Source organism: Bubalus kerabau, chromosome 5, assembly GCF_029407905.1.
Source record: "Bubalus kerabau isolate K-KA32 ecotype Philippines breed swamp buffalo chromosome 5, PCC_UOA_SB_1v2, whole genome shotgun sequence".
Lineage (NCBI taxonomy): Eukaryota > Metazoa > Chordata > Mammalia > Artiodactyla > Bovidae > Bubalus > Bubalus kerabau.
The window spans coordinates 106232741-106258711 of record NC_073628.1 but is presented as its reverse complement, the minus strand read 5'-3'; the positions used below and the strand labels follow the sequence as shown (position 1 = coordinate 106258711).

The 25971-nt window shown below is 61.1% G+C and overlaps 1 protein-coding gene across 1 annotated transcript; it reads left to right on the top strand.

The window, feature by feature from the left end:
* The first annotated feature begins 6192 nt into the window (after positions 1-6192).
* SAMD11 (sterile alpha motif domain containing 11) lies at positions 6193-25874 on the top strand. The gene is made up of 14 exons (XM_055582581.1): positions 6193-7106; positions 8208-8299; positions 11526-11707; positions 13108-13158; positions 17013-17137; positions 20020-20109; positions 20285-20419; positions 22341-22503; positions 23502-23617; positions 23834-23912; positions 24005-24519; positions 24760-24884; positions 25185-25295; positions 25407-25874. The coding sequence occupies exons 1-14, from the start codon at positions 6590-6592 to the stop codon at positions 25650-25652; spliced, it is 2547 nt and encodes an 848-aa protein (XP_055438556.1). The 5' UTR covers positions 6193-6589; the 3' UTR covers positions 25653-25874.
* The last annotated feature ends 97 nt before the right edge of the window (positions 25875-25971 follow it).

The window sequence follows — 25971 nt, the reverse complement described above, 5'->3', positions numbered from 1 at the left end:
AAGAAAAATGAATGGGAATCCAAAGCAACAGTGGTTTCCGTGAGGTTCCTCAGTACCCCTGACCCCACTTACTGGCCATGAGGCGGGCACCCTGGAGAGCAGCTGGGAGTGACGGGGTTGGAGGAGCCCATTACCCAGGACAGAGAGAGTGAAGGCCATTTCCAGGTACTTCTGGCTGTTTCTCTTTGAGGTTTACTCTGCTTCCCCTGTGCTTGAGTTCTGCCCTCTAAGGTCCCAGAGAACAAAATGCTGGTGACCCCTCTATGTAGCAGAGAAGGCACTTTGTGGAAAGAAAGTGAGACAGGGGACTGGAGGGCTCAGCCAGTCACAGCCTGTCTCTGAGACCTACTCCAAGGTCTGTGGTTGCTTCTTCATGCAGGAGTGGATGCAAACCTTGCCAGGACCTCAGAACAGTGGACCACACCTGTCCTTGGGCTCTGACCTCCCCATCACTCTGCGCAACACCTGCCGACAACCAAGCGTGCTCACTCTGACTCCTGCGGGAGGGTCTCCCAGCCTCCTGAGGTTTTTCTCTCGCTCTGGTGAGGAGGAGCTTCTGGGACAGTAGGGTGGGCAGGTGCTGGGAGAAGAGGTGAACAGGGGTGGAGCTGTCCTAGGCCAGGAGGCCAAGCTGGACTGGGAGTGGGTCACATGGGGATGGCCCCCAAGGACAGTCCTCACACTGACACATGAGTGTGTCTGGGGAGCTGTTGCCAGGAGTTCACATTCTGCAGGAAGTCCATCATATAAATGGTTACTGCTGGGCTAGTCTGGTCTCCCTGCACAGTCTGGGAGCCTCACAGAGCTGGGTATGGAGGCAGTGACTTCTGCTACTACCCCCGAACCAGCGCCTCAGCTCCAGCTTCTCTTGGTCTTCAGGGTCCCTGCCTGGATGCCCTCTCTGCTTCAGTTTGCACCCAGCAGCCTGGCAGAGAGCCTACCTGGCCCCTTTTCCGTAAGCCCCCTCTTCCTGTCCCCATGGTCCTTGACTGATGCCTTGAGGATGCACAGTAGGTGTCTCTAAGGGTCCTGGAGGACTCCCATACCTTCGCTTGGCCCCACTTTCAGGGGGAAGCCTCCAGCTCCTGCACTCTGAGACCATTTATGGAGAAAACATGGAGGGTATGCCAGGGCTCATCACAGTATTGACCAGGGCCCCTGTAGCCACATTTCACCCTGTCTGCTCCAAGCCAAAGAGGACCCCACAGATGTTGAGCCCCTCTCTCATTTTCAGATGGGGAAACCAAGGTGACGATAAGGGCAGAGGGGGCTATGTCACACAGTGGTTGGCCAGGAGGACCCAAGTCTCAGGACACTGCAGGGTCTGCTCTCTCCACTGCCTGCTTCAGCCTTTCCAGCCAGCTCAGGCCCAGGCAGGGCCACGGCACTGAGCAGGCTGCCCCAGTGATGCCAGTAAGTGAGTGTTTTCACTCCCGGGGAGGGACCAGGCATGCAGAGTCAGTGGCAGCTAAGACACCCACCCATGTGAGCAGACAACAGCTCCCTCTGTGCTGGCATCAGTGCACCCAGTGTATTCTGTAGCTTGTCAAGCACATGTGCGTCACTGTCCTTGTGTCTGGGGTCACTTCATCTGTCTGAGAAGCTGTGCATATGTCAGAATGTGTAAAACAGCAGGTGAATATCATGGCACATGGAACCGATAGTGTGCACCCCACGGGCGCCCTGAATCGGGACACCAGACCCTAACTCTTTACTTCTTTAAATGGCATTAAGTTAAGGTCAGTGGACCATAAAGAAGGCTGAATGCTGAAGAACTGATGCTTTCGAAATGTACTGGAGAAGACTCTTGAGAGCCTCTTGGACAGCAAGAAGATCAAACCAGTCAGTCCTAAGGGAAATCAACCCTGAATACTCATTGGAAGGACTGATGCTCAGGCTGAAGCCCCAATACTTTGGCCACCTGATGCAAACAGCTGACTCATTGGAAAAGACCTTGATGTTGGAAAAGATTGAAGGTGAAAGAAGAGGGCAGCAGAGGATGAAAGGCTTGGATAGCAACACTGATTCAATGGACATGAACTTGGGCAAACGCTGGGAGATGGTGAGGAACAGGGAGGCCTGGTATGCTGCAATCCATGGGGTTGCAAAGAGTTGGACGCAACTTACAAACTAGCAACTAGCAACTGAACAACAACAACAAAAGGTCAGCGGACAGACCAGCCTCAGAAACACCTACTTTCCTGAGAGAGACAGCATGGCCTGCAGCCAGTTCACAGCTGGCCAACAGCGAGGCATGTCCCAGCAGGGTGGCCCCTCCTGTGTCTGACCTGGAACCAGGAACAGATGCTTCCTGAAGGTTCTGACCATTTCTGCAGGGGTGTCTGAGGGAGCCACTGCGCCACTCACCTCTGACCTCTCATCTACCCTTTCCTGATGGAATAGTGCTGCAAATCAGACCCTTTAACTGGACAAGCTGTCTTGGACATGACAACCGTATCCATCTGGCACTCTTGCTGCAGGCCCGTGTGTCTATGTATGTTTCGTGCATAGGTCCTGGTGGTGTCTTCCATCTTGGCTGTCATATAAGTTAGCACACACACCGTCTGTGCATATTTGTGCTGAGGATGTCAGCATCCGTGTCTGCACCTGTCCTGTGCCAGCAGCTTTGGGAGCTGCTGGGTGTGCGTGCGGCTGTGAGCACGCATGTGGGCTGCTGTCTGTGTGCCTTTGAGAAGGCATGGATCTGTTGGTTGCTGTGGGTGCTTGTGTGGGCATGTGTGTGAGGCTGTGCCCACACCTGTGGGGCCCCTGTGATCTGTCCTGGCATGCCTTCCTGTCTGGGCGGGTCTGGGCCTGCTCTCCTACCCCCTAAGGTACTCGGGGTGAGCACAGGAAAACCGGAGGCTGAATGAAGGTGCCCCTGCACCTGTGGTCTCCGCGACCCACTGCTTTCTTCTGTATTTTCCAGCCTCACCTCTAGGTCTTTCTTCCTGGGGTTTTACCACATCTGGTACTCAATAAGTGATTGATTGGTGAAGGAATGGATGAAAAGGGGACTTTGAGGGGGTGTTCTGGAGGGGAGGAAGGCGGGCACTCCAGGATAGGAGGGAGCGCCAGCTTTGGACCGGCGGGGCAGCGCCAGCCGGGCGATCAAGGCTGGCAGAGCCTGGGTCGGGGGCATCAGGGTCTGTGGGCCGCCCCCGCGCTCCCTGGGGACGTCTCGGGTCACCGTCTGCACCGCCGGCCGCGCCGCCCCGCGGGTTATTTATGACCCCCTCTCCCTCCCTGGCGGCGGCGGCGGCGGCGGCGGGCGGCAGCAGCAGCGGAGGGCCCCGCGCGGGGGAACCTCGAGAAGCGATGGCGCCGCGGAGGCCGGCGGGCGGGGGCGGGGCCTCCTCGGGCCAGAGGAGGAGCTGCAGCCGCCGACCCCACTTTCGCTCTCCGCGGGGTCGCCAAGCCTGAGGGCAAGGTGGCGGCGATCCCAATGCCAGAATTCTGTCCCTCTGGCCTGACTCCAGTGTGAGAAGTGCAGAGGAACGTGCGGGCTCAGGCGCCAGACGGACACAAGTGGACAGGCGGGAGGAAGGGAGCAGATCCTTTTGGGAAGGCCCTCTATGGGGTCGCACAGAGTCGGACACGACTGAAGTGACTTAGCAGCAGCATGATAGGCTATGATAGGGTGAGAATACCTACTCCCCCAGGGGAAAGCTGCTCTGAGCCCCCGTTGGGCAGAAGGTTCTATTTCCCAAGAACAGGGGGAAATATGTGGGGGCTGGGGTAAACTGCCCTGATCAGTCAAGACCCTGGAGGACCCCTGGAAGATGTCTCCTTGGAGTTAAGAGTGGCCCTAGGAGGAGGGGGGTCCTGCAGGGAATTTTGGACCCAGTCACGGTGTTTTCAGGAGGGTCCTGGTCCTCCAACGAAGGCTGGAGCCAGATGGCGGCATGGAGGTTAGGCTGGGTCCGGTAGGTCAGCCCCACACCTTGAAAGCTGGGCCCCTCCCTGAGAGCCACAGTTGGGGGTCCTGCATGCCACTCCTAACCACTGTGGGCACAAGTGTGACGAAAGAGGCCGGGGATGAGTGAAGAATGGTTCTGGGAGGACCCCTGCTCAGACTCAGGACAGAGGAGAGGCCGGACCTGACAGCTCCCTGGTATCTTCTCAGATCTAGAGATGAGCTTTCAGCCTCCCTTCCCCAGACCACAGTGTGAAGATCAGGGGTTAAGAGGCCTGAGGCTCAGCGGACAGGTGCAGGCAAACATTAGAAGAGCTGGGCGGAGGCTGTCTTTTGGCAGCTGGGTCAGGGCTGTAGCCAAACAGGCTCATTGGACGTGGCCTCTCCAGATAGAGCTATGACCGCAGATTAACATGACAGCTCCCCATGGGTCTTGGTGCTCAGGTGAGGACAGCCTCCTGCATCCATTAGACACGGAGCATCACACCTGAGAACAAGATATAGGCCACAGAGGCTGGGTGTGGGAGGAGCTCCCTAGCTGTCACTCCTGGGGTCAGGTATGTGCAGGAGTCCAGGTTACAAAGAGAGCAATGGGGCTGAGGGTGGTGAAGTAAGGAGGGGTCACTCGCATTCACACCTGTCTTGCTACCCACCCCTTAACCCCCCACAGACAAATATACGAGAAGTAAAGGAGTGGAAGTTCCCAGACACATTCTTGGTCTGAGCCCAGACCTCACTCCCCAGGTTGGTCTTGGGGCTGGCTGATACCTAAGCTGAGAGTGAGGAGAGCAGTGTACATCAGCACAGGGGTCCCCAACAGTCAGCCACATGTCCAGCTGGTGCTGACGTCTGGTAGGAGGCCCTTGGGGAGTAGGGGTGGAGTGTTCCCTCACTCCCAGCCCACCCTTGCAGAAGGTGCAAGCACTCCTATGATCCAGCTCACTCCCCCCCACCTCCCCAGCTCCTGCCCCAGAGCCTGGTCAGGAAGATGCTCATATGGGTGCCCCACCAGGTACATCTCAGAGGGGCAGGGGCAGGGGTCTGAGAGCAAAGTTGGGAGCTGAGGCTACTTTCTAGCTTGTCCAAAATGGCACACCCGAGAAATACAAGGTCTCACCAAGTACTATCAAAGCCACCGAGTTTCTCAGTTTCTCTTCCCAATTTTCCCACGGCGGGGCCACCATGCCAAACTGAAGGGAGGTATGGGTTGATCCCAGGGGACAACCCCCCTCATTCCAGGGCTAGACCAAGGCTGGAGGAAGAGGTGGACACAGATGCAGAGGTCCCTCGTCCTCAGACTTGCACGTGGCAGGTAACAGAAATATGCTCAAGTGCACAATCCCACATTCAGCTGCCTCTCCTCCTCCCCACACACCCCACCCTCCACCCAGATTGCCTCTAGCCCCACTTCCTTGGCCCACCCCATACTGTTTGTTGTGGAGGCAGACAGCCTGGATTTGAAACAACTGTGTGACACCAGGAGTTACTTGGCCCTTTTGTATCTCGCCCTTCCTCGTCTGTAAAATAAAAACCCTTTGGGTATCAAAAACAAACAAACAAACAAAAAAAACTCAGATGATCAGATGAACTAAGGCTTGTGAAGTGCATGGTAAGGGGGGCACTTATTGATAGAATTGTCGTTGTTATTCACAGACCACAAACCTTCCCCAACACATTTTCCGCGACCACACACCACAAACCCACAGCGCACACCCTGTAGACGCTGAGGAGACCACTCACGCCCTCCGCACTGATTCCTACCACCTACCCAGAGCTGCTGGCTCACACGCACCCGCCAGGAAAACGGCAATTCCGATCCCGGATACTCTCTTTCGCAAGGAGCCAGCCCTCGCCCCACGTGGACTCCGGGACTCGGACTGGGGCGCCCTAACAGTGACTCCCTCAGCAGTGTCGCCGGCTGTGCGCGCTGCGACTCGCTGGCCTCCGTCCCCCGCACCACCACCTCCCATCCGCGCCCCCCGCCCCTCCACCCCGCCCCACACACACCGGTCTTCTTTCCTCCCGAACGAGAACGCCCACCCAGGAATAAGGCAGGAGGTGCAGCCAGGTCCCGTCGCCCCCGTCTGAGCCCAGTCGGCCGTCACGCACCCCCTACTGGAGCCCGTGCCGCCCGCCCGCCGCGCCAGGGCCGTTTAAATGGGCCAAGTTGTGGCGGCGGCGGCGGCGCGAGTCTCCCAAGTCCCCGCCGGGCGGGCGCGCGCTGGAGTACGCGGGTGCGCGGCTGGGACGGTGGGGCGGGGCGGGGGCCTGGGACCCTCGGGCGGGGCGGGGCACGCGGCCGGAGGCTGCACAACTCCTCACTGCCCGGCTCGGCCCCGCGGGCGCAGCAGCGAGCCGGGCGCCCGGCCGCCCCAGGGGGCGCGGGCGCAGGTGGCCCAGCGCCCAGTGGAGCCCCAAGGCCCTGGAGCTGCGGCGCTGGGCAGGTCGATCGGGGATCGATAGAGCTCCGGCAGCACCATGTCTCGGGCGGCAGAGGCCCTGCTAGCCGGATGGGCAGCGGTCCGAGGTGGCCCGGCCGGGGCACAGTAGAGGGGAGGGCGGGTGTGCAGCCAGGAGGCTCCAGAGCCCCGGCCCTCGAGACCCAACTCCAGCCCGGGCCGGAACAAGTTGCGCCGGCGGCGGAGGGCCACGCTGCAGGAACACAGGCCCACCATGCCGGCGGTCAAGAAGGAGCTACCCGGCCGCGAAGACCTCGCTCTGGCTCTGGCCACCTTCCACCCGACCCTGGCAGCGTTGCCACTGCCGCCGCTGCCTGGCTACCTGGCGCCACTGCCCGCCGCGGCCGCCCTGCCCCCGGCAGCCTCGCTACCAGCCGCAACAGCGGGCTACGAGGCGCTGTTGGCCCCGCCGCTCCGTGCCCCTCGCGCCTACCTGAGCCTGCATGAGGCCGCCCCGCACCTCCACCTGCCCAGAGACCCTCTGGCCCTCGAGCGCTTTTCGGCCACTGCGGCCGCGGCACCGGATTTCCAGCCGCTGCTGGACAACGGCGAGCCCTGCATCGAGGTGGAGTGCGGCGCCAACCGCGCGCTGCTCTACGTGCGCAAACTCTGCCAGGGCAGCAAGGGTCCGTCCATCCGCCACCGCGGCGAGTGGCTCACACCCAACGAGTTCCAGTTCGTCAGCGGCCGCGAGACGGCCAAGGACTGGAAACGCAGCATCCGCCACAAAGGTGCGGCCGCCGTGGGGGCGCGGACCGCTCCGGTCCCTCCCCTCTGCTCCCTGAGGACCCGTGGGTCCGGATCCCCCTCGTCTGCCACCTGGGAGACTCCAGTTCTGCCTAGAGAGGGCGCTGAGACTCTGGGGCCGCCGCAGGGACACCCCCTTCCCCCAAGCACGGTCGCCTTGTTGGACCCGGGCTGAGCGCCCTCGGCCTCCGTGGTCCCCCCCAGCGCTGGCCGCACGAGCGGGCGGCTCTTTCTGCCCGGAAGGTCTTTGCGGGATTCCTGGGCCTTCAGGCTCCGGGGAAGTTTACGGGAACTCGGGAGAGCGGGCGGGAGGCCGACTCGGCAGGATACTGCCCTCCGGGGTCGAGGAGCCACGGGTTCTGGCGGGAGTGGAGGGGCACAAGTGAGGCCGGGTGCGGACGCGCGCTGGTAGAGAGAACGGCAAGGTGCACGGGTGGCGCAGGCAGGTGGGGGCTGCGGGGGCGCGCGTCGGGGCGGGAGCGCGCGCGGAGCAGAGTGGCAGCAGAGCTGGGAGCAGTCTCTAGGGCTCCCGCAGGAGTCTGGCTCCAAGGCCGCGACGTGTGGGCGTCAGAGCGGGCATGCGGAGGGAGAGGGGGTGAGCGCTAGGCTAGGGGTGGGGGATAGTTAGAAAGTTAGGGACCCAATCACGCTCGTCGACTCAGGGGCTCGTGGCTCCGCGGGGTCAAGCGCAGTCCCGGGTCCTGACAGCGCCGCTCACCTGCGCCAGGCCCGACCTCCACGGTCCAGCTCCGGATTCCCGGGGACCTGCTTGGAGAGGGTGGAGCGCGGGAGGAGGGGCGCGCGGAGGCGGGGGAAGAGGAGGGAGAGACCGCCCTGCGTCAGGGGAGGGCGCTCACCGGATCTTGAATTCCGAGCTCTGCAGATCCCCGCGACGTCTGCGAGGGTGGGGTGGGCGGCGAGGCCGGGTGTGGGTTCGGAAGTTGGACGGAGGCGGGTGTTCATACTCGTGGCGGGAGGGAACCCGGCCTTGCCTCTGGCAGCGCCCCGGAAGCATGCCCGCGTGCCCGGCCCCACCTGTGCCCGGCCCCGCTCCCTTACCGGTCCTGCCTCGACTCTCCTTGCAGGGAAAAGTCTGAAGACGCTTATGTCCAAGGGGATCCTTCAGGTGCATCCTCCGATCTGCGACTGTCCCGGCTGTCGAATATCCTCCCCGGTGGTGAGATGTGGGAGAAAACCTGGGGCTTCAGGGCTTGTTTCTCCGCTGCGGAGCTTGGCCTATGTTTTCTAGAATCAGTCCTAACCTCAACTCTGCCAGTGGGCAGGAGGGAGCCCTCAGGGGCAAATAGAGGAGACGGCTTTGGTGGGTATGCTGGGGCATCAGACCCCGTCCCCCTTGATTAAGGGCAGGGTCCTGCCTATCCTGAAGCGTCTCTTTGGGAGCCCGGGAGCTGCTTCTCCTGAGGTCCTGGGGACAGCTCATGGTGTGAAGGACTCCTCCCTGGACAGTGTCATCTGATCGGGGCCTGGGGACTTTGCCTTGTTACAGGTGTGTAACACCTTTGCCTTGTGTGGGGTGTGGGGGGAGCACAGTTTCACCATGTCAGTTGGCCCAGCCTGGGAGAGGAGCTGGTCCTAAGGGGATACTTGTTATGGGATGTGACAGTGTCGGCCAGCCTGGATGGACTTTCTGAGTGGCCACAGGCTTGGATGTGAGTGACCTGCATGTCTGGATGCCTAGCGCTGGAGCCCTGTGGGACAAGGCCAGGGATGTCCAGGAATGTCTGAGGATACAGCCTGGTCTGGGGCACAGAAGGTGCAGTGTGGGCCTTGGTGTCAAGAGAACTGCATCTAGAAGCTGGTGTGGGGCCTCCAGCCCAGTGTAGAAGTCTGTTGAGCCCTCATTAGCCTGGGGGTTGGGGTGCACAGGAGAGCTGGGGCCTGTGCCTGCCCTGAAGCACTGCCTTCCCCCTCCCATGCCCTCCAGGCAGCAGTGGCTGGAGGCGCCATCTGAAAATCTTGTCTTGCGAGGGACAGTCTGAGCTCCTGGGGGAGAGCCCATGAGGACCACGGCTCCTGGCACCACTCAGCAGCCCCCTCTGCCAGGAAGGCCTGAAAGGACCCTGCAGGCGGCCTTCAGCTTGTTTACTTTGGACTGGTGGTAGGGCGGGGGTGGGGAAGCCTTGGATTCCTGGTGGGCCTTGGGGGTGGGCAAGCCAGGAAGCCACAGACAAACCTGTAAAGACACACAGGTTGGCCAGGGGAAGGGGACACAGCTGAGCCTCCCCACTTGCCCACCCCACACACTGTCTGGCTTGAGCTCATTGTACTCACAGGCAAGCCTGCATGCAGAGCCCCCAGACAGAGCATGTGCGCAGGCAGCCTACCTTTGCTGAAAGCCAGCACACCTGCCTGGGGCAGGAAGTTGAACTCCCTTTCACTTCTCAAGCAGTTGGTACCAGAGAGAACACCCTCCAGGCTGGTCTGGGGCCTCTGCTCAGGCGGGAAGAACCCTCCCACCATCCCCTTCTGAAGGTCTCCCACAGGAGGGGGTGGGCAGGTGGACTGAGCCCAGCATCAGTCCCCTCTAAGACATTTCTTGACAGGAAGGACTGAGGAGCCAGTGCTTGGCTGGGACAGGGGCTTAGCACCCAATTCTTAAATCTGTGTGCTGAGCAGGGGTCAGCAGCTGAGGTCTCTGGTGTATGTGGGAGGCAGATGTGTCCCTGTCCTTGGTTCAGGTCAGGACTGCTCATCCTGGTCCGTCTTCCTTAACGCCCCACTACCAGAGCCGTTCCAGGCCACCGTACCTAGTATGGCCTTACCCAAGTGGCAGCCTCACTGCTCCGTTTCCCTCTCCTCATCCTTGTCCCACAGATGAGAAGTAAAGGGAAGTGCACGGAAACTTTTTCTTCAGAGAATAGTTTAAAGTGGAAAGGCAGGAGAGGAGGTCCTGGTGCTTGGCCTACAGCAGGCTAGAGAAGGGCAGAGCTGAGGGGCTTTGCAGCCAAGCACACCCCAGACAGGCCAGAGCTGCTGAAAACCCTGCCCCCCAGAGCCTGGCCGGAGGAGGCATGGGGCCGTTAGCCACCCCCTCTGCCTCCCTGCCTCACTGAAGCTCTGCTGTCACTGGTATAGCTTGGAGCCAAGGCCAGGGTCTTAGAAGCATGGGGCCCCCCCGTTTCATCTCGTAGGCCTACCCCCAACTTCACTGCTCCCTCCATCCCACCTTCCCCAGTGCTGCCCACTCTCTCACTGGGTGTGTTGAAGAGAGGACCATGGGACACCTCCTGGGTGGATTTGTGAGGGCAGGTGTGGCAGACTGTGGCTCCCTGACCCTGTCAGGGGCACTGCCCAAATCTGGGACTGGGGTGGGCCATGTGTCTGGAGGTGAGGCTGGTCTGGATCTGAAGAGAACCTCTTCTCTGGAGGATAGGGCTGTGGTGGCCACACACAGCTGCCCTTCAGATCCAGGGGGACACTCTGTGGGGAGGGGCGAAACCCCCCTGGATACCTTCCTCCCCAAGCTCCTGTGTATAATGGGGACAAAATTATCCTGGCAACAGGAGGGTGGAGTCCTAGAAGGCCTCAGTCACTGAAAAGATGAGAGAGAATTAGATAATTCCAAGGTCCCTGCCACCATCCTGAACCAGTAGTTATTAAATAAGAAAAAGCCTCCAGCCCACCAGAAAACGGGAGCTCTTCTTCCCTGGGGTGGCAGGACCTGCAGACACCAGCGGGTGCCATGCTATGCAGGCTCTGGGCCCTTCTGTGGAGGCTCTGCTCCCTGCTCACACTGGGAGCAGGGGAAAGGTGCACCTCGTAGAAAAACTCTGAATCTCGTAGTTCCTGACCAAGGGGATCAGTCCCCCCAGGGTGCATAGGACAAAGGGCTTTGGCTGCCAGATGACCTGTGAACCAAAGGTCTGCAATTTACAAGGGATCAGCCCCAGACTCCAGGCTTCAGATACCCCTGAGCTGGGCTTCATTTGGCACTAAGCATCGAAAGCGGGCTTGGCATGGGTAGGGGTTCACACAGAGTCTGAGTGGGATTGTCAGGCAGGCGTGCATGCAGAGGTAACTGCACGGGGTCAGGACACACAGCGTCCTGCGGGTGCTCGCAGCCCTTTAGGGGCTGGGAACACCGGGTTGGTCCCCAGCAGGTGTCCACACACAGGCCTAGCACCTGTGGAGGGGCTGGCCTGAGTGTGGAGTCTGGACAGGGCAGTGCCCATACGCTTACTCCTGAGCGCCTACCAGGGTGGAGTGGAAGGCAGTCTCTGGATGGGTTTGTGAAGGAAGCCTTGCCTCCCTGCTCTTGTCTTGGCCTCTGGCCAGTTGTGAGTGTCCTGGAGGGCTGGAGGCCCCTCTGCTGTAGGTGGGGGCGCCCAGGAGGCTGAGCAACACGGTTTGGCCTAAGCGTCCTCTCCTCCCTCCCTGTTCAGAACCGGGGGCGGCTGGCAGACAAGAGGACAGTTGCCCTGCCCCCTGCCCGGATCCTGAAGAAGGAGCTGACCCCCAGCTTCTCAGCCAGTGATGGCGACAGCGACGGGAGTGGTCCGGCCTGTGGGCAGCGGCTGGGCTTGAAGCAGGAAGACGAGCCGCATGTCCGTATCATGAAGAGAAGGTGCTAAAGGGACCAGGAGGGGAGGGCACGCGGGCTCTGGCGGGGGTGGGGACTTCAGGCAGCGGAAGGCCAGGTCAGACCTAGAGGTGGAGAGCCTTTGCCCTGAGGACAGGGCCCCAGCTTAGCTTCTATCCTCCCCGTGGACGCTGACAGCTGCCGCAGGTGAAACAAAGCCTGGACTCCCAGGGACATGCCTCAGGACCACTGTGAACCTGCTTTGCCCTCACTTGGGGGTCGAGTGCCAGGCCAGGACTCAATGGTATCATTGAGGAGCAGGTACCACCAATAGTCAAGGCCAGAGCAGGCCAGGGAGGGTCCATGTGGCCTGTGTGGGGAAGGGCCAAGGAGGGCCAGAGCCGCTGGGTTGTGGAAGGAGAAAGGCTCTTGGAGGAAAGTCTCATGGCACCACAGCCAGGCAGGGAGGAGGGAGCTGCGTGGATCCTCATGGGAGCACCCCTGACACTCACACTCCCTCTCTTTGGAGTGGCCACTCCCTTGGCTCCTTACTGTCTCCCCCAGGCTTGGGTCCACCGTTCCTGACCTCCTTCTTTCTCCCCTCCCTCCTGGCAGAAGCCTCTCCCTCTACCCACTCACCTCTTTAAAGTTCCATCCATCCATCCATCTGTCCATCCATTGTCGTCTGTCCAGCATGTCATATATACCCAGAATTTCCAGGCCTTTTTCCTGCTCAGTCTTTTAACATATTCTAATTTCTCCTACCCTAACCCTTTTGGACACCAGAGAGCCCCCCTCCCAGCCCCGACTCCCACCTGTGCTGAGGGAAAGCACCGCGTGGGCCTGCCCCCAGCCTGCCTCAGCCCGCGGGTCTTCTCAGGGACACTGCTGTGGGTGAGAGGGTGGGCACAGCACAGAGCTATTTGCTTGCTTGACCCCTCCTACCTCTGCTGTATGACTGTCACTTTCAGGAGGCGGCTTGGCAGCCGCTGGGACCCAGGGGCCACCACCGGAGCCAGTGGTGGTGGCCATGGGGTTCATTCCTCGACCTGGTTCCCAGCACCCCCGGAGCAGCTCTAGCAACTAGGAATTTGGGTTCAGTCACACGAGTGGCACATGCAGAGGAAGTCACGGCCCCCACTCCTAACACAAGTGGGGGCTCTGCTGGCTCCACACAAGAGGCAGAGACGTGGGACCTCAGTTCTGTCCTTCCCAATTCCTTGTCTGCTGAGCCCTGGAGCAGGCGCCTGCCCCGTGGGTCTGTCCTGGCTGCAGCCACCAACGTGTTGAGCTGGTACCAGATGATGCTAGAGGCGGTTCTGAGCCAGCCCAGTTCCCTTGAGGCTGGCACTCCAGGGAAGACACAGGGCATGCCACGTACATGCTCTGCTGTCCACGTGCTGAGTCCTGGAGGCCACACTGACCCTCTGCTTCTCTCCTTGCAGAGTCCACACCCACTGGGACGTGAACATCTCCTTCCGAGAGACGTCCTGCAGGTAGGGCCGGGCCTGGGCCGGGCTTCCCTTACGTGTTGTGCACAGGCAGCACAGAGCCTTGTCGCTCCATGTCCTCTGGTTCTGACTCTAAATCCCTGCAGCCTCCCTCCCCTCCTCCTCCCCTTGGTCCGTGGTCTATTGTTGACTTCTGCCTAAGCTGTGACAGCAGCTCAGATATGGGTTCTGGGCCCAGCCCTGAAGCCAGAGCGTGCTCCCCCTCTCACATGTGAGCCCATCTGCCCATAGATAAGGCCGTGCCTGCCCCCTCCCACTCTCCCAGAGACCTAACAGAATGTGAGAATGGTGATGTGTGAGTGGGTCTTGAAGGACACATAGGAGCTCACTAGGGAAACGGGGTGTCTACAGAGACATGGAGGAATGAGGGAAGGGGATGTAGGAAGGGAGGAGGGGAAGCTGGCAGGCCTGTCTTAACTGGCCTTAGATACTGGGCCTATTGGGCATTTTCCTTCAGGCAGTGGGGAGCTACTGAAAGCTCTTGAGCAGAGAAGTGGTTCGTGTATGCTTTGACAAGGTCCTGCTGTAGGCCCCATCCAGCAGGTTGGGGGTTTGCTCCAGTCCGTGGAGGGGCTGTAAATTCAAGCCATAGTAAGGAGATAAAAATGGGGAGACCTGATGTGGAGGTTGGGGGTGTTGGGGAGACCCAAGGCCCCCATCTCAGAAGGGCAGAGTGGAGCCCTGGCGCTGGTGTCTGGTCAGTGGGATTAAGTCTTAGCCCAGGGCTTCCAGGGAAGGCACAGGACAGGCCCAGCCGAGCAGGCAGTGGGCATCCAGGGCCTTCGGGCCCCTCTCACAGCCTGGCTCTGTGCCAGATGTGTTATTATTTATACTTCTGAGAATGTCTAGGTCCTGGAGCCAAATTACAATGAAAACATCTTTGAACTTATTTCCACCTCATTTTGAAGTTGCCTGCTCAACTGATCATTTTTATGAACCGTCATGAACGTTGATGACATTTTATGAGCCTTTTACTTGGGAAGCTACATGAGAAATTGTCAGTAAGGCCTGTAGGGGAATCCCAGGCTGCTCTTTCCCTGCCTGCTGCCCCCTGCTCACCCCAGCTGGCCATGGGATGTGGGAGAGGGCCCGGGTGTCCAGACACAGTAAGAGGCCAGGTCCCAGTGTGTGTGGTGGACCCTCAAAACAGCTGCGATGATTGTCTGGATTTTACCAGAGGGGAGATTGGGGGGTTAGCCAACAGGACTTACAGACGATCTGCCCCCCACCTCGCCCTGCTGTGGCACCCCGGCGTCTGGCCAGGGAGGGCTGAGCAAGCCCACAGCGCAGCTGCTTCACACACCCCCATCTCAGCTCTGCCTTTGTCTCTTCCTGGCTCCTTTTGGCCCCGTCCCTGTGTCTTTCTGTCTCACGCTGCTGTCTGTCCTTCAGGCTCTGTCCATCTGTCTGTTTGCTGTTTCCATCCTTTCTGTCTATCCAGTAGAGCCTGACTTCATCCATCAGTCTTCATCTGTCTGTCTGTCCCTCAGTTCCACTCATCTATGCATTCACCCCCATCCCTCTGTCTGCCTGAGTCTGCCATAACCACTTGCCGGGTTGGAGCTCCCCCTTAAGCCCCGTGCATCCAGGGCAGCAGGCAGGAGATGTGGGCCCTGCCTTCCTGAGGCCCCTGAACTGACCAAGAGATGGACAAGGACTGGACAGTATACCAGGCACTGGAGGGGCTCCTCATGGGGAGAAAGAGTCTGATGGTTCACACATTTTTTTAAAAATAATTTTATTTAATTATTTCTGGCTCTGCTGGGTCTTGGTTATACAGGCTACTCTCCAGTCGTAGCGCTCGGGCTTCTCAGTGCAGTGGCTTCTGCTACAGAGCATGGGCTCTAGGGTGTGCAGGCTTCAGTAGCTGCCACATGTGGGCTCAGCAGTTGTAGTTCAACTGGGCTCCATAGCACAGACTTAGTAGTTATGGCACATGTTGCCCATAGCACATGGGATCTTTCCAGACCAAGGATCAAACCTATGTCTCCTGCATTGGGAGGCAGATTCTTTACCACTGAGCCACCAGGGAAGCCCTCTTCATGGTTCTTTGCATAAAACCTGGCATAATTTGTTCAGTGAACAACCGAGTGTCCACGCAGGTTTTCTGGGGCTAGGCCATGCTGTCTTGGAGCTCATGGGGCGAGCCCCCAAGGCAGGAAGTGGAGGTTTGATGTGTGGGCTGTGTCTTGATTCCCACAAGGCATCACCTCCGTGGAGCCGCAGCACCACCTGAGTGTCTGAATGAGCAGCTGAAAGAGTTACTGGCCACAGCGGTTGTGAGCGCTGAGCCCCAGTCCCTGTGTAAGCACTCAGCTGAGGATTCACGGGAAACAAATGAACGGGCCTGATCCCAACCTTAAGTCTCTGGGGGCTGGTCCACCTCCTGCAGGAGTCCTGGGGGCGCCAAAAGGAGGTTCTCTCAAGGGAGAACTCGGGCAGCAGCAGTCCTGGCACCAGGCACCCCTACCCCTCCCTGATGCTGAGGACAGCACTTCTCTCTTCCACCCCTGCCCCCCGCATTGATGAGGATGATAGAGAGGATGAGAATTGCTGCCAATTAATCCCATAAAGTACTTACTCCCACCCCACCTGCCCTCTTGTTTGCATGGCGGGGGGTTGGGGGGGTTTCCCTTCTCCAGGGAGAGGGGTTGGGGGTGGGGAGAGAGCTTGCATCAGGGTCTCCCAGCAGCTCTAGAGCCCAGCCCTGGAGGCTTTGGTGCTGAAACTGATCTGCTTAGGGGCCAGCTCTGGATTAGCCTGCTCCGGCCACCTCGGCCAGAGCGGGGGTGGCGCCTGGGGGTTATTTAATGAGGTTTAAGATTGGTTCCCAGGTCACTTGGTGGAGGCCCCCCTTGAGGTGGCCCAGCCAGAAGGCTGCTCCATTACAGGTGGGCTGGGGAGCAAGGGTGCTGGGGAGGGATGTGCCGCAGGGTGGGCTGGGGTCCCTCCCTGCTCCTCTTCTGTCCTGTCCTGACTTCCTGCCACTCCAAGTGCGTCTGGGAGGTGGCAGGGGCCCTTCTCTGTGCTAACAGAGATGCTCTCAGAACCCCAAGGGCAAATGCCGTGGGGGCCATTCCCTCCCTCTTTTGTCTGGGGTTCTGTGATATAGGCAGTGAGCTGATTTAACAGGAAGAGCAAAGACAGAATGAAATTAAATTCCTGTTTATCCCAAGGTTCTTGATGGGGAGCCCTGAGAAGAGCACAGTGTCCTGAGCACAGGCACACTGGTGACTGCGGTGTGCATCTGTGTCTGTGTGTGTCTGCAGGTCCGTGTGAGTGTGTGTGCGCACGCCCATGTATGGCCCTGCATGGGCACACAGCTCATTGGCTGCAGAGTTTGGTCTCAACCTTGGTTTCTGGATTTGAAAAAGCTGCGAGTCCGTGGGTGGTTGGAAGTTTTAGTTGCAATAGCAGTATGTGCACAGGAGCAAGTGCTGGGTCCACGTGTCCTCTCTGGCAGCCTTGGGCCGGCCCTGGTGAGACCTGGCTGCCCCCCAGAGCAAGAAGCAAGGACAGTGGCCGGTCTCTCTGGAGAGAGCAGAGTCCGGACGGGGCCAGCCCTGCACTCCACACGGACGACCCTCCCTGGGAGCAGCAGTGGGGCTGAGTACAAGGCTGCTGTGTTCAGCAGACACTTGGCAGGTCCTGGTGGTCCCAGGTGGGGCCTGCATAGGTCAGGGTGAGACTCCAGCACCCAGGAGGAGATGGAGATGCTCACAGGAATGGTGTGCACGAGGTGTTGTCACACTCAATGTCCCCTGGGCCATGCATGCTCACACTCAGGCTCAGCCAGGAGCCCCGAGGGGTCTCACCTTCCCTGTCTTGCTTTGCTGCAGCCAGGACAGTGACCTTCCCACCCTCATATCCAGTGTGCATCGCAGCCGCCACCTCGTTATGCCTGAGCATCAGAGCCGCTGTGAATTCCAGAGAGGCAGCGTGGAAATAGGCCTGGGAGCCGCAGGTGAGGAGCCAGGGCAGCGCTGGGTGAAGCAGGGCTGCCAGGCTGCACAGAGCAGCGTGAGGACAGCCGCCTTGCAGCCTCCCTGCGTCTCTGCTCAGCGGCTCTGGATGCCGCCACCCCCAGAAGCCTTGGCGGGCAGCCAGGAAGTCCAGTGGAGGAGGCGGGAGGTGGCGAAGCCGGCTGTCCCCCGGGGCTCCGTGTGATGGTAATTGTGTTAATCCCAGCCAGCCGGGCAGACAGGAGGCGGAGGCGGTGGCTCCACTGTGGCTGCTGCTGGGGTGGGCTTGGAGTGGCCAGAGGCCACAGCTATCCCCTGCTCTCGGGGGCAGATAGAGGCAGGACAGTCAGGGAGCGCAGGCCTCGTGGAGGCGTACACCTGGGCATGGCTCCTGGATGGGCAGGGATGCGCTCTGCACACACCTACCCCAGAGCCAGGGCCCCCGGGAGAGAAGGGTCCATGTCCTGAGAGAAGAGGGCTGGGGCAGGAGGGTGCTCGCCCGGGGCTCTGTCCCTGTGGAGGGCTAGCTCCTGGAGGCAACAAGAGCTCCGAGGGAGGGGGCAGCTTGCTGAGCTTTGGCTGAAGGGGGCTCTGCATGCTGAGAGGAGCTGGCAGGGGTCCCTTTCTGCCCTATGGACCAGGGCAGACCCAGGAATTTCCCAGCAGTGGCTGCAGCTCTCAGGAAGGCTGGGCAGGGGGTGGTCCATCCTGGGACCCCTGAGTACCCCCATCAGGCCCTCCAGGTGTGCCAGTGCCTGGGTAGTCCTCTGTTGGGGGTGGAGGGCTGCTGCTTCTGGAGCCGAGTTAGAGGCTCTGAGCAGGCAGCTGATAAAAATCTAATTGCCCCATCGATCGAGTGAGCCTCCAGAGACCCACAGTGATTGAGATATTCAGAGCCAGAGGGCTCCTCTGCTGCCTGCACACGCGGAGACCTCCTCATGGTGCCTGGCCTGAGTGCTTGTGTGCCCCGGGTCTGGCCAAAGGCTTGGGCTTCCACTTACACCCGTGTGACACGTGTGCGTCAAAGTGCCCTCACTGTCTTCCTGCTGAGGTATAGGACCCGCATATGAGCACTTCATGGGTCACAATGATCTGTATGAAGTGCCATGTGTCCTGTGTCCGGGTTTCATCCAGGTCCTGCCCTCTTCTTGGGACTCTAGTCCTCACCAGCTTCCATGTCTTTCTGCCAGCCCCTGGGTGGAGGCCTCGGCCTGTCCTCACCTCCTCCTCCCCAGGAGCACGTGTCAGCTCTGTGTTCACCTGAGCAGGAGGGGTCAGGGAGGACTGGGCTCGCGGTGGGCCCTGCAGACATCTCCTTACTGTATGTGTGTGTGTGAGTATATGCAGCCCTCATCAGGGACTGATGAGCTCCAGACCCCCATGGCAGGACCTCTCTATGACCGTAGGCATGGGTCTCACTGTGGACCCGCCTGCCACCCCCTCCCAAGCACCTCTGCCAGGCAGAGACGAGCCATCACCCCCCAAGAGAAAGGGGAGGGGGTCTTCCCACTGTGGAGAATGAGAACTGGATCGAGGGAAGTGGAAGCCCTGGGGTATTCTCTGGGTCCCCAAGGGGTATGTGCAGGGTCGGGTGCAGGCAGCAGATGTGGACCAAGCCCTTCCCAGGCTTGGCAGAGCTGGACGCTGCAGCCCTGGTGGTACTGCTGGCCAGAGGCTCTCTGCCTTCCTCAGGGGCTTCATGCTGGTTGAGCAACCCCTACCCATCCTACCAGGTCACTAAGGTAGGGACCTTTGTCTGGGTGGTGGGGACCTCGTCCTCGTCCCCCTCAGGGCAAGGTCTGGGGCTAGGCCACTGGGCCCAGGCCAGTGGCAGGAGGTGGCTGAGATCAATAAGTTATTAGCACCATTCTGTCAGCTGTAAAGTGGAGATTGATCGGCACTCCACTGCTGCACTTCCTCGCCTGATAAAAATGACAGATTAAGGGAATAAGAAAAAGGAATTAGGCTCTGGAGCTGACCGCAGGGTTTCTCAGGCTCCCCTTGCTGAGGTGTCATGGTGCGCCTGGGTCACTGAGGGGGTGGCCCCTTCACCCAGATGGCCTCATGAGGAGGGAGCGGGGCCAGGAGCACAGGGTTTGGATTGGAAGCCGACACAATTGCTGAACTGTTCCACAAAGACCTCCCAGACCTTGGGCTCAGGAGGGAGCCTGGCATCAGGGTGCCAGTGGCTGAGGTAGAGAAAGGCTGACTCCTGGGGATCGGAAAGAGGACTTTAGGATAGGGGTGGGGCAGGCTCTGGGCCACGTGAGGGGCTGTGCACAGTGGGTGATGGGGTGCTCTTGGGCACTTAGCCCAGCTGGACAGGTAGTGTCCTTGGGCTTTCTGGGGGCAATGATGGGTGTGTCCTGGCGGGGAGGAACCCAGGAAGAATGGATGGGGCAGATGCACCTGACCTCCAGGGCCTGCGGCCTCTAGGAGGAGGTTGGGCTACCCTGGCATGGGACCCTGCACTGCTGGTAGTCAGTCACCCCTGCCCCAGGAGGAGAGGTTGGTAAGGTGTGGAGGAGGGCTCCTTACTCTGCAGAGGAGGCTTGTCTGGCAGGTGGGAGCATCATGGTGCCTGTGGGGTCCTGAGTTGCTGCCTGAGGCCATAACCACGCATCTCCCATCACATCTACACACATGCAGTCCAGAGCCCAGGTCTGGACTGCCCCATTCCCTCACTCTGACCCAACCCTGCTGGACTGGGCAAGGCTTGAACCTGGCCAGGACCCATAGGCACCCGAGTGATGAGAGCTATGGTTCTGGGCTGAGCTGGAGCTGGGCCGGCATTGAGGCCGGTACTGGGGTGGGCCAGAGCTGTTCCTATCCTGGCCTCTCTGAGGCCTGAACGCAGGATGGGGTTCACTCTGCCCTCTCCCAGGTGACCTGTTGGGCAAGAGGCTGGGTCGCTCCCCCCACATCAGCAGTGACTGCCCTTTGGAGAAGAAGGCCCGAAGCAAGTCTCCTCAAGGTGTGGGCTTTACCCCGGGGGGGTGAGGGAACAGCCACTGGAGAGGGAGGGGGACAGTCTGGACCCTCTGCTGGGCATAGTCAGCCAGCAGCAGATTCTAAGAGGGGAGCCCCTGCTTCTCTCCCTCAGCAGTGTCTAAAGGGGAAGCCCCCTCTCCTGTGTTTGCCCAACCCAGAGACTCTGTTGCTTCCGGAACTAGGGCCCAGCATGGCCCCCGAGGACCATTACCGCCGGCTGGTGTCCGCCCTGAGTGAGGCCAGCACCTTTGAGGACCCTCAGCGTCTCTACCACCTGGGCCTCCCCAGCCATGGTATGCTGCCCCACCCCACGGCATCGTGAGTGTCCACAATGTGCTTTGGACTCGCCCTGTCCTGTTAGGTCTCTGCTTACCCTGAAAAGAGTGGCTGCTGACACCAAGGCTGGGATTGGATGCAGGTCTTTTGGCTCCTCAAGCCTTGAAAGCCCTTGTAGGTGGACAGTGAGGCCCACCTCCTCCTCCCTGCACCCAATACAGTGGCCTGTTTGGGTAGATCTGGTAGGGAGGGTAGTCCCTCACCAATAAGTCTCCCGAAGGCTCTCCCAGCAGGGCCTCAAATGGCCACTGCTGCTGCTGCTGCTGCTGCTGCTAAGCCGCTTCAGTCGTGTCCGACTCTGTGCGACCCCATAGACGGCAGCCCACCAGGCTCCCCCATCCCTGGGATTCTCAAGGCAAGAACACTGGAGTGGGTTGCCATTTCCTTCTCCAAATAGCCACTGCCCACTGCCATTTCACAGAGGAGGAAGCTGCTTGGGGGATCTGAAGGGAGAGTGGGAGGTGGGGGTTTCACCAGGCCGACCCATCCCTCTCCAGCACATGCAGGTCCTTGTGGGTCCCCGCCCACCCCTGCCCCCATCTGAATGGTGTGGTCTGGATACTGTAGTCCTTCCTGACTCCAGCTGCAGTCAGGGCAGAGTCTGTGCCAGACCCCTTCTCTGGAGGGTGGGGCCAGGAGCAGAGCAGCAGTCAGCCCCCTGAACGTCCACATGGATGTCTGTCCAGCAGCAGGATGGACAGCAGTTCAGGTTTGGTGGCCCAGCTTTCACTGGTGCTCAGGAGGAGCACCTGGAAGTCCCCCTACCACCACAGGGGCACCGTCTGGCACCCTGTCCAGCTGCACCCTGACCTTGCAGACCCCAGCCCAGGGGGAGTAGTTTGCCTTTCCTGGCTGGAGCTGGGTGAGGGGTACTTGCTGGGAAAAGGGGCTGGATTTCCTCTCCTTACACAGGCACTGTCCCCCAGGGCAGTCAGGCACCGAGAGCCTGAATAATTCACCAAATGTTAATAATTTAAAAATCTTCCTTTTTAATTGCTTTCCCTGCCCTGCCTGGGGCCGGCTCCGCTGGCTGTGCGGGGGAGGGGCGCCGGCCGCCAGGAGCGGCGCGGAGCCGGGCTGTCAATCAGGCCTCCGCCTGCCGCCCCCGCCGGGAGCCGACGGTAAATAACCGAGGCCGCGGGCGGGCGGGGGCGCAGGACCCTGCCGAGATCGATGCGGGCGGCCGCGCCGGCTGGGCTCTGCGGGCTGGCATCCAGCCCAGGGCAGGACCCACCTCCGCTTTTCGGGTAATTAATTTATAAACAGGCGGTGGCAGCGGAGCCGGCACAGTGGGGGGCTGCGGGGCGGGGGGGCGGGGAACTCTGAAGTCGGGGCCTGAGCTGGACAGAGGGCTTGGGGTGGAGAGCAGAGCGCCTAGACTGCGCAGTGAGCCCAGGTGTTACCTAGGAGAGGGCTGGAGACCTGCCCCAGCTCCTGGACTCCAGCCCCGCTGCCCCCACACTCTAGCCTTTGCGTGACCCCTCCCTTCACGGGCCCTGCAGTCTGGCTCTTGGCAGTGTCAGTTCTTGTCGAAGTCAAGGTTCCTGAACTACCAGCCTTCCCTGTCTGGGCCTTTCCCTTTCTCCATCCCAACCACGTTTTGGTTCCTAACTTCTCCACATCCCTTATAAATGCTCACCTGGCCCCAGTCCCAAGACCAGTCGGTGCAGCCAGGCACCTTGCCTAGGGATGTCTGGTGTCTGCCCTGCCCTGTGGCCTTCTGCTCATCTTTCTGCACCGGTGACCAACCAGCAGGATCTGGGAGAATAAGCTCCCAGTCTGCGTCCTTGGCCAATGTCCTGTGCTGAACAGGGTGAGGAACATGAGAGCCTGGTGGGGGCTGGCCTCTGGGTCACTGCTGGTGCCTACCCTCCTCAGATCTCCTGAGGGTCCGACAGGAGGTGGCGGCAGCAGCTGCGAGGAGCCCCAGTGGCCTGGAGGTCCACCTGCCCTCATCCACGGCAGGTCAGCGTCGGAAGCAGAGCCTGGCTCAGCACAGAGACGCCACCGGCCCAGCTGGCGCCCCGTGCTTCTCAGAGAGGTATCAGGGTGCCTGCATTTCAGAGAGGCCCCTACATTTCCTGTGCTGGCTTCTGGGCTAGAGAGCTGCAGGTGGCAGACCCATCAGCTGGTGTCTGCAGGTCAAGTCCACAGCCCGCATCTCCCCATCCCAGCCGCACAGCCAGAGTCCTCAGTGGACCTGGCGCTGTGCTTGGGCCTAGGTTGGCGGCCTGCTCTGCAGCAGCAACGTAATGCCCCCTCAGCCAGGCAGAGGCCCAGGGGAACATTCTCGGGGTAGGCTGAGGATGACCGCCCCTCTGGGTGGGGTGTCTTTCTGTTGAGCAGCTGTGGGGCTGAATCCAGGGGCCCCTGAGACAGCTGAGGGCTTTGCTTCCCCAACAGGGAGGTGAGGGGGAGCAGCACGAGGTCTGGCAGCCCCAAGGTCGAGGTCGGGGGAGGGCTGAGGAAGGGGAGAACCCCGCCGCAGCACCGACTCAGACACTGGAGCTGCTGGCTGCACGGAAGAGCCCCCCAGGCTTGTAGGGGCCGGGAGACTCCAGGCAGGGGCGGGGGCTGGAGGACTTTGACTGCTCCCCGCCCCTCCCGCCGGGAGACCCCCCACCCCCACCCCCCCCGCACCCGGCTGGTGTTCGCTGCAGCCGCCGCCTCCCGGACCATGGCTAATTGCGCCCGGTCTGCACAAGGTTGGCTGGGCTGGGCGGGGGCGGGGGCGGTAAAAGGGGGGCCAGGGCCGTGGGGCCAGGGGCTGCCGCGCGGTAATTACCGCCACAGTCGCCGCCGCCCGCCGGGCCAGCGCCTCCGCGCCGCCGCCGAGATTAATTGGCGCCGCCAGCGGGGGCAGGGACGACCGGAGCCGGGGCGGGCGCACATCGACCGCCCGCAGGGCCGGCAATTAGCAGAGGCGGCCAGAGCGGGGGCCGCGGGGGCTGGGGCGGCAATTCCGGGAAGGAGGGGGCCCGAGCCTGCGGCGCGCGTGGCCCAGCAGTCCACAGGCAGCTTTCGCCCTGCCGTCCACAGGGAGCTGTCGCAACCGCCCCCCTTGCTGTCGCCCCAGAATGCCCCACACATCGCTCTGGGCCCCCACCTCAGGCCCCCCTTTTTGGGGGTGCCCTCGGCCCTGTGCCAGACCCCAGGTGAGCAGTAGTCGGGTGTGCGATTTTGTCCCTCGGGCGCGGGGAGGGGCTGTTGGTGCGGGGCCATCGGGTATGTCTATTACCGAACCGGTGTCCATCAGTGCTCCCGGCGAACCCATCCCTGCCCTTGTTGAAGCCAAGTACAGATCAGGGCGGGCTTGGCTGGCCCTGGACCACTCGGGCACCCGGCCTCGTGGTCTGTCCCCTTCCCCCCAGGTTACGGCTTCCTGCCCCCTGCCCAGGCGGAGATGTTCGCCCGGCAGCAAGAGCTCCTGCGGAAGCAGAATCTGGCCCGGTATGTGCTTTGGCTGGGGGGGGGGAGGGGTGACGGGGCGGAAGTGGCTCTGCGGAGCTGCCTGACCCCCTGCGGGCTGTCCCCACCGCCAGGCTGGAGATGTCAGCAGAGCTCTTGCGCCAGAAGGAGCTGGAGAGCTCGCACCGGCCACAACTGCTGGCGCCCGAGGCCGCCCTGCGCCCGCCGGACGGTGCCGAGGAGCTGCAGCGGCGCGGGGCCATGCTGGTGCTGAGACACAGCTCCGCACCGCTGCTGGCCCTGCCTCCCCAGGGCCCGCCGGGCCCCGGGCCCCCTACCCCACCCCGAGAGCCTGCCCGCCGAGCTCCTCGGAAAGGGGGCCCCAGCCCTGCCTCAGGCCGGCCCAGTGAGTCCAAGGAGACAACGGGGGCTGGACTCTGGGCACCAGACGGTTCTGAAGATGAACCCCCCAAGGACTCAGACGGCGAGGACTCCGAGATGGTGGCTGCTGGAGGCCAGGCCCCCCACCCAGGCCAAGCCCCACCTGGAGGGGCCAGCTCTGAAGGGAAGGGTCTTCTCTCAGGGTCCATGCTGCCCCCTCCACTGCCCCTGGGCTTACCCTACACTGTCAGCCCCTTCTTCCACACAGGTGGGCACCGCCCCCCCCCACCCCCACGTGCCTTCAGATCTTTCCATGGGGTGGAAGGAGACCCAGTCCCCCTACGTCCCACCCAGGGTCTCAGGGAGGGTCTTCATGGGGAGACAAGTTCCTTTCAGTCATCAATCCAACATTTCTGAATAATTAGGGTGAGCAAAGGTCAGCAGACAGGGGTGGGGTCATAGAAAAGCGCTGGCCAGAGTCCTAGTAACACAATCCTCCCCAACTCAGGCACCATGGGGGGCCTCTTCATGGATGGGGAGGAGGCCACAGCCCCTGAGGACGTCAGCAAGTGGACAGTGGACGATGTCTGCAGCTTTGTGGGGGGCCTGTCTGGCTGTGGAGAATACGCACCGGTGAGGGGGCACCTGCCCAGGATGGTTCTGAGCCCTCCCATTCCCCTGCTGTGCTGCCCACCCCAGACTTCTCAAAGACTGGGGGAGGGAGGTCCTAGTGAATGCTCCTCCCTCTCCTTGTCAGTGCTTCTGCCTCCAGCATGGGCACATGCCCAACAGAGGACAGTTTTTCTTCTGACATTTTCCCCAAGTTGCACCACCAGGGTCTCTTGGATCTGCTTTCTCTGGAGAGCGGAGGACACCCTAGGACACAGAGCCCCAGCACTCAGGCCCTGATACTGCACCCCTGCCCCCTCCCAGGTTTTCAGAGAACAGGGGATTGACGGGGAGACCCTGCCCCTGCTGACGGAAGAACACCTCCTGACCACCATGGGGCTGAAGCTGGGGCCTGCTCTCAAGATCCGGGCCCAGGTGAGCACCTGAAAGGGGCAGTGGTCTCCAGATGGCCAAGGGGCAGCACGGAGGCTCTGCGTGGCTGCACGCCAGCAGCCTCACAGGCCCCATCGGGCCGTGTCTCCACAGGTGGCCAAGCGCCTGGGCCGCGTCTTCTACATGGCCAGCCTCCCCGTGGCTCTGCCGCTGCAGCCACCAACAGCGCGGGCTCCTGAACGGGAGCTCAGCTCGGGGGAGCAGCCTCTGTCCCCAGCATTGGCCCCCTCCCCCTATGGGGGGGTGCACCCCCCGGCCAGCCGCGCCTCACCCAAGCACGAGAATGGAACCATGACTCTGCTCCCAGGGCCTGCGGACCCCTCCCAGTCTCTGTGCTGAGCTGGTGTCAGACCCAGGCCTTCAGTGCCAGCCACTCCCAGGCAAAGGCCACCCCGCCCACAGCTTATCCCCTTTTTGTTTGGATGCAAAAAACAATTTTAAACACGACATTCAGTTTCCACAGACTCTGGGGGTGACTGCAGAGCCTGGTGCAGACCCTGGGGGTCAGTACTCTGCATCCCAGGAGCTGCAAATAAGCCAGAGACCAAGGAGCCACAGAGGCACGTGGCGCTGGCCCCACCGCATGGCTGCGTCAGCCCGCCCCACCGGGTAGGTGCATTCCCATCTGCCACCGTGGGCTGTGGTGGGAAGCAGGCCC

Bases quoted from the DNA above. Each gene is read 5' to 3' on its own strand.
- SAMD11 (XM_055582581.1), top strand. From the start codon at position 6,590: ATGCCGGCGGTCAAGAAGGAGCTACCCGGCCGCGAAGACCTCGCTCTG. The intron at 8,300-11,525 runs GTGAGATGTGGG...CTCCCTGTTCAG, and splicing joins GTCGAATATCCTCCCCGGTG to AACCGGGGGCGGCTGGCAGA. The intron at 23,913-24,004 runs GTATGTGCTTTG...CCCCACCGCCAG, and splicing joins CGGAAGCAGAATCTGGCCCG to GCTGGAGATGTCAGCAGAGC.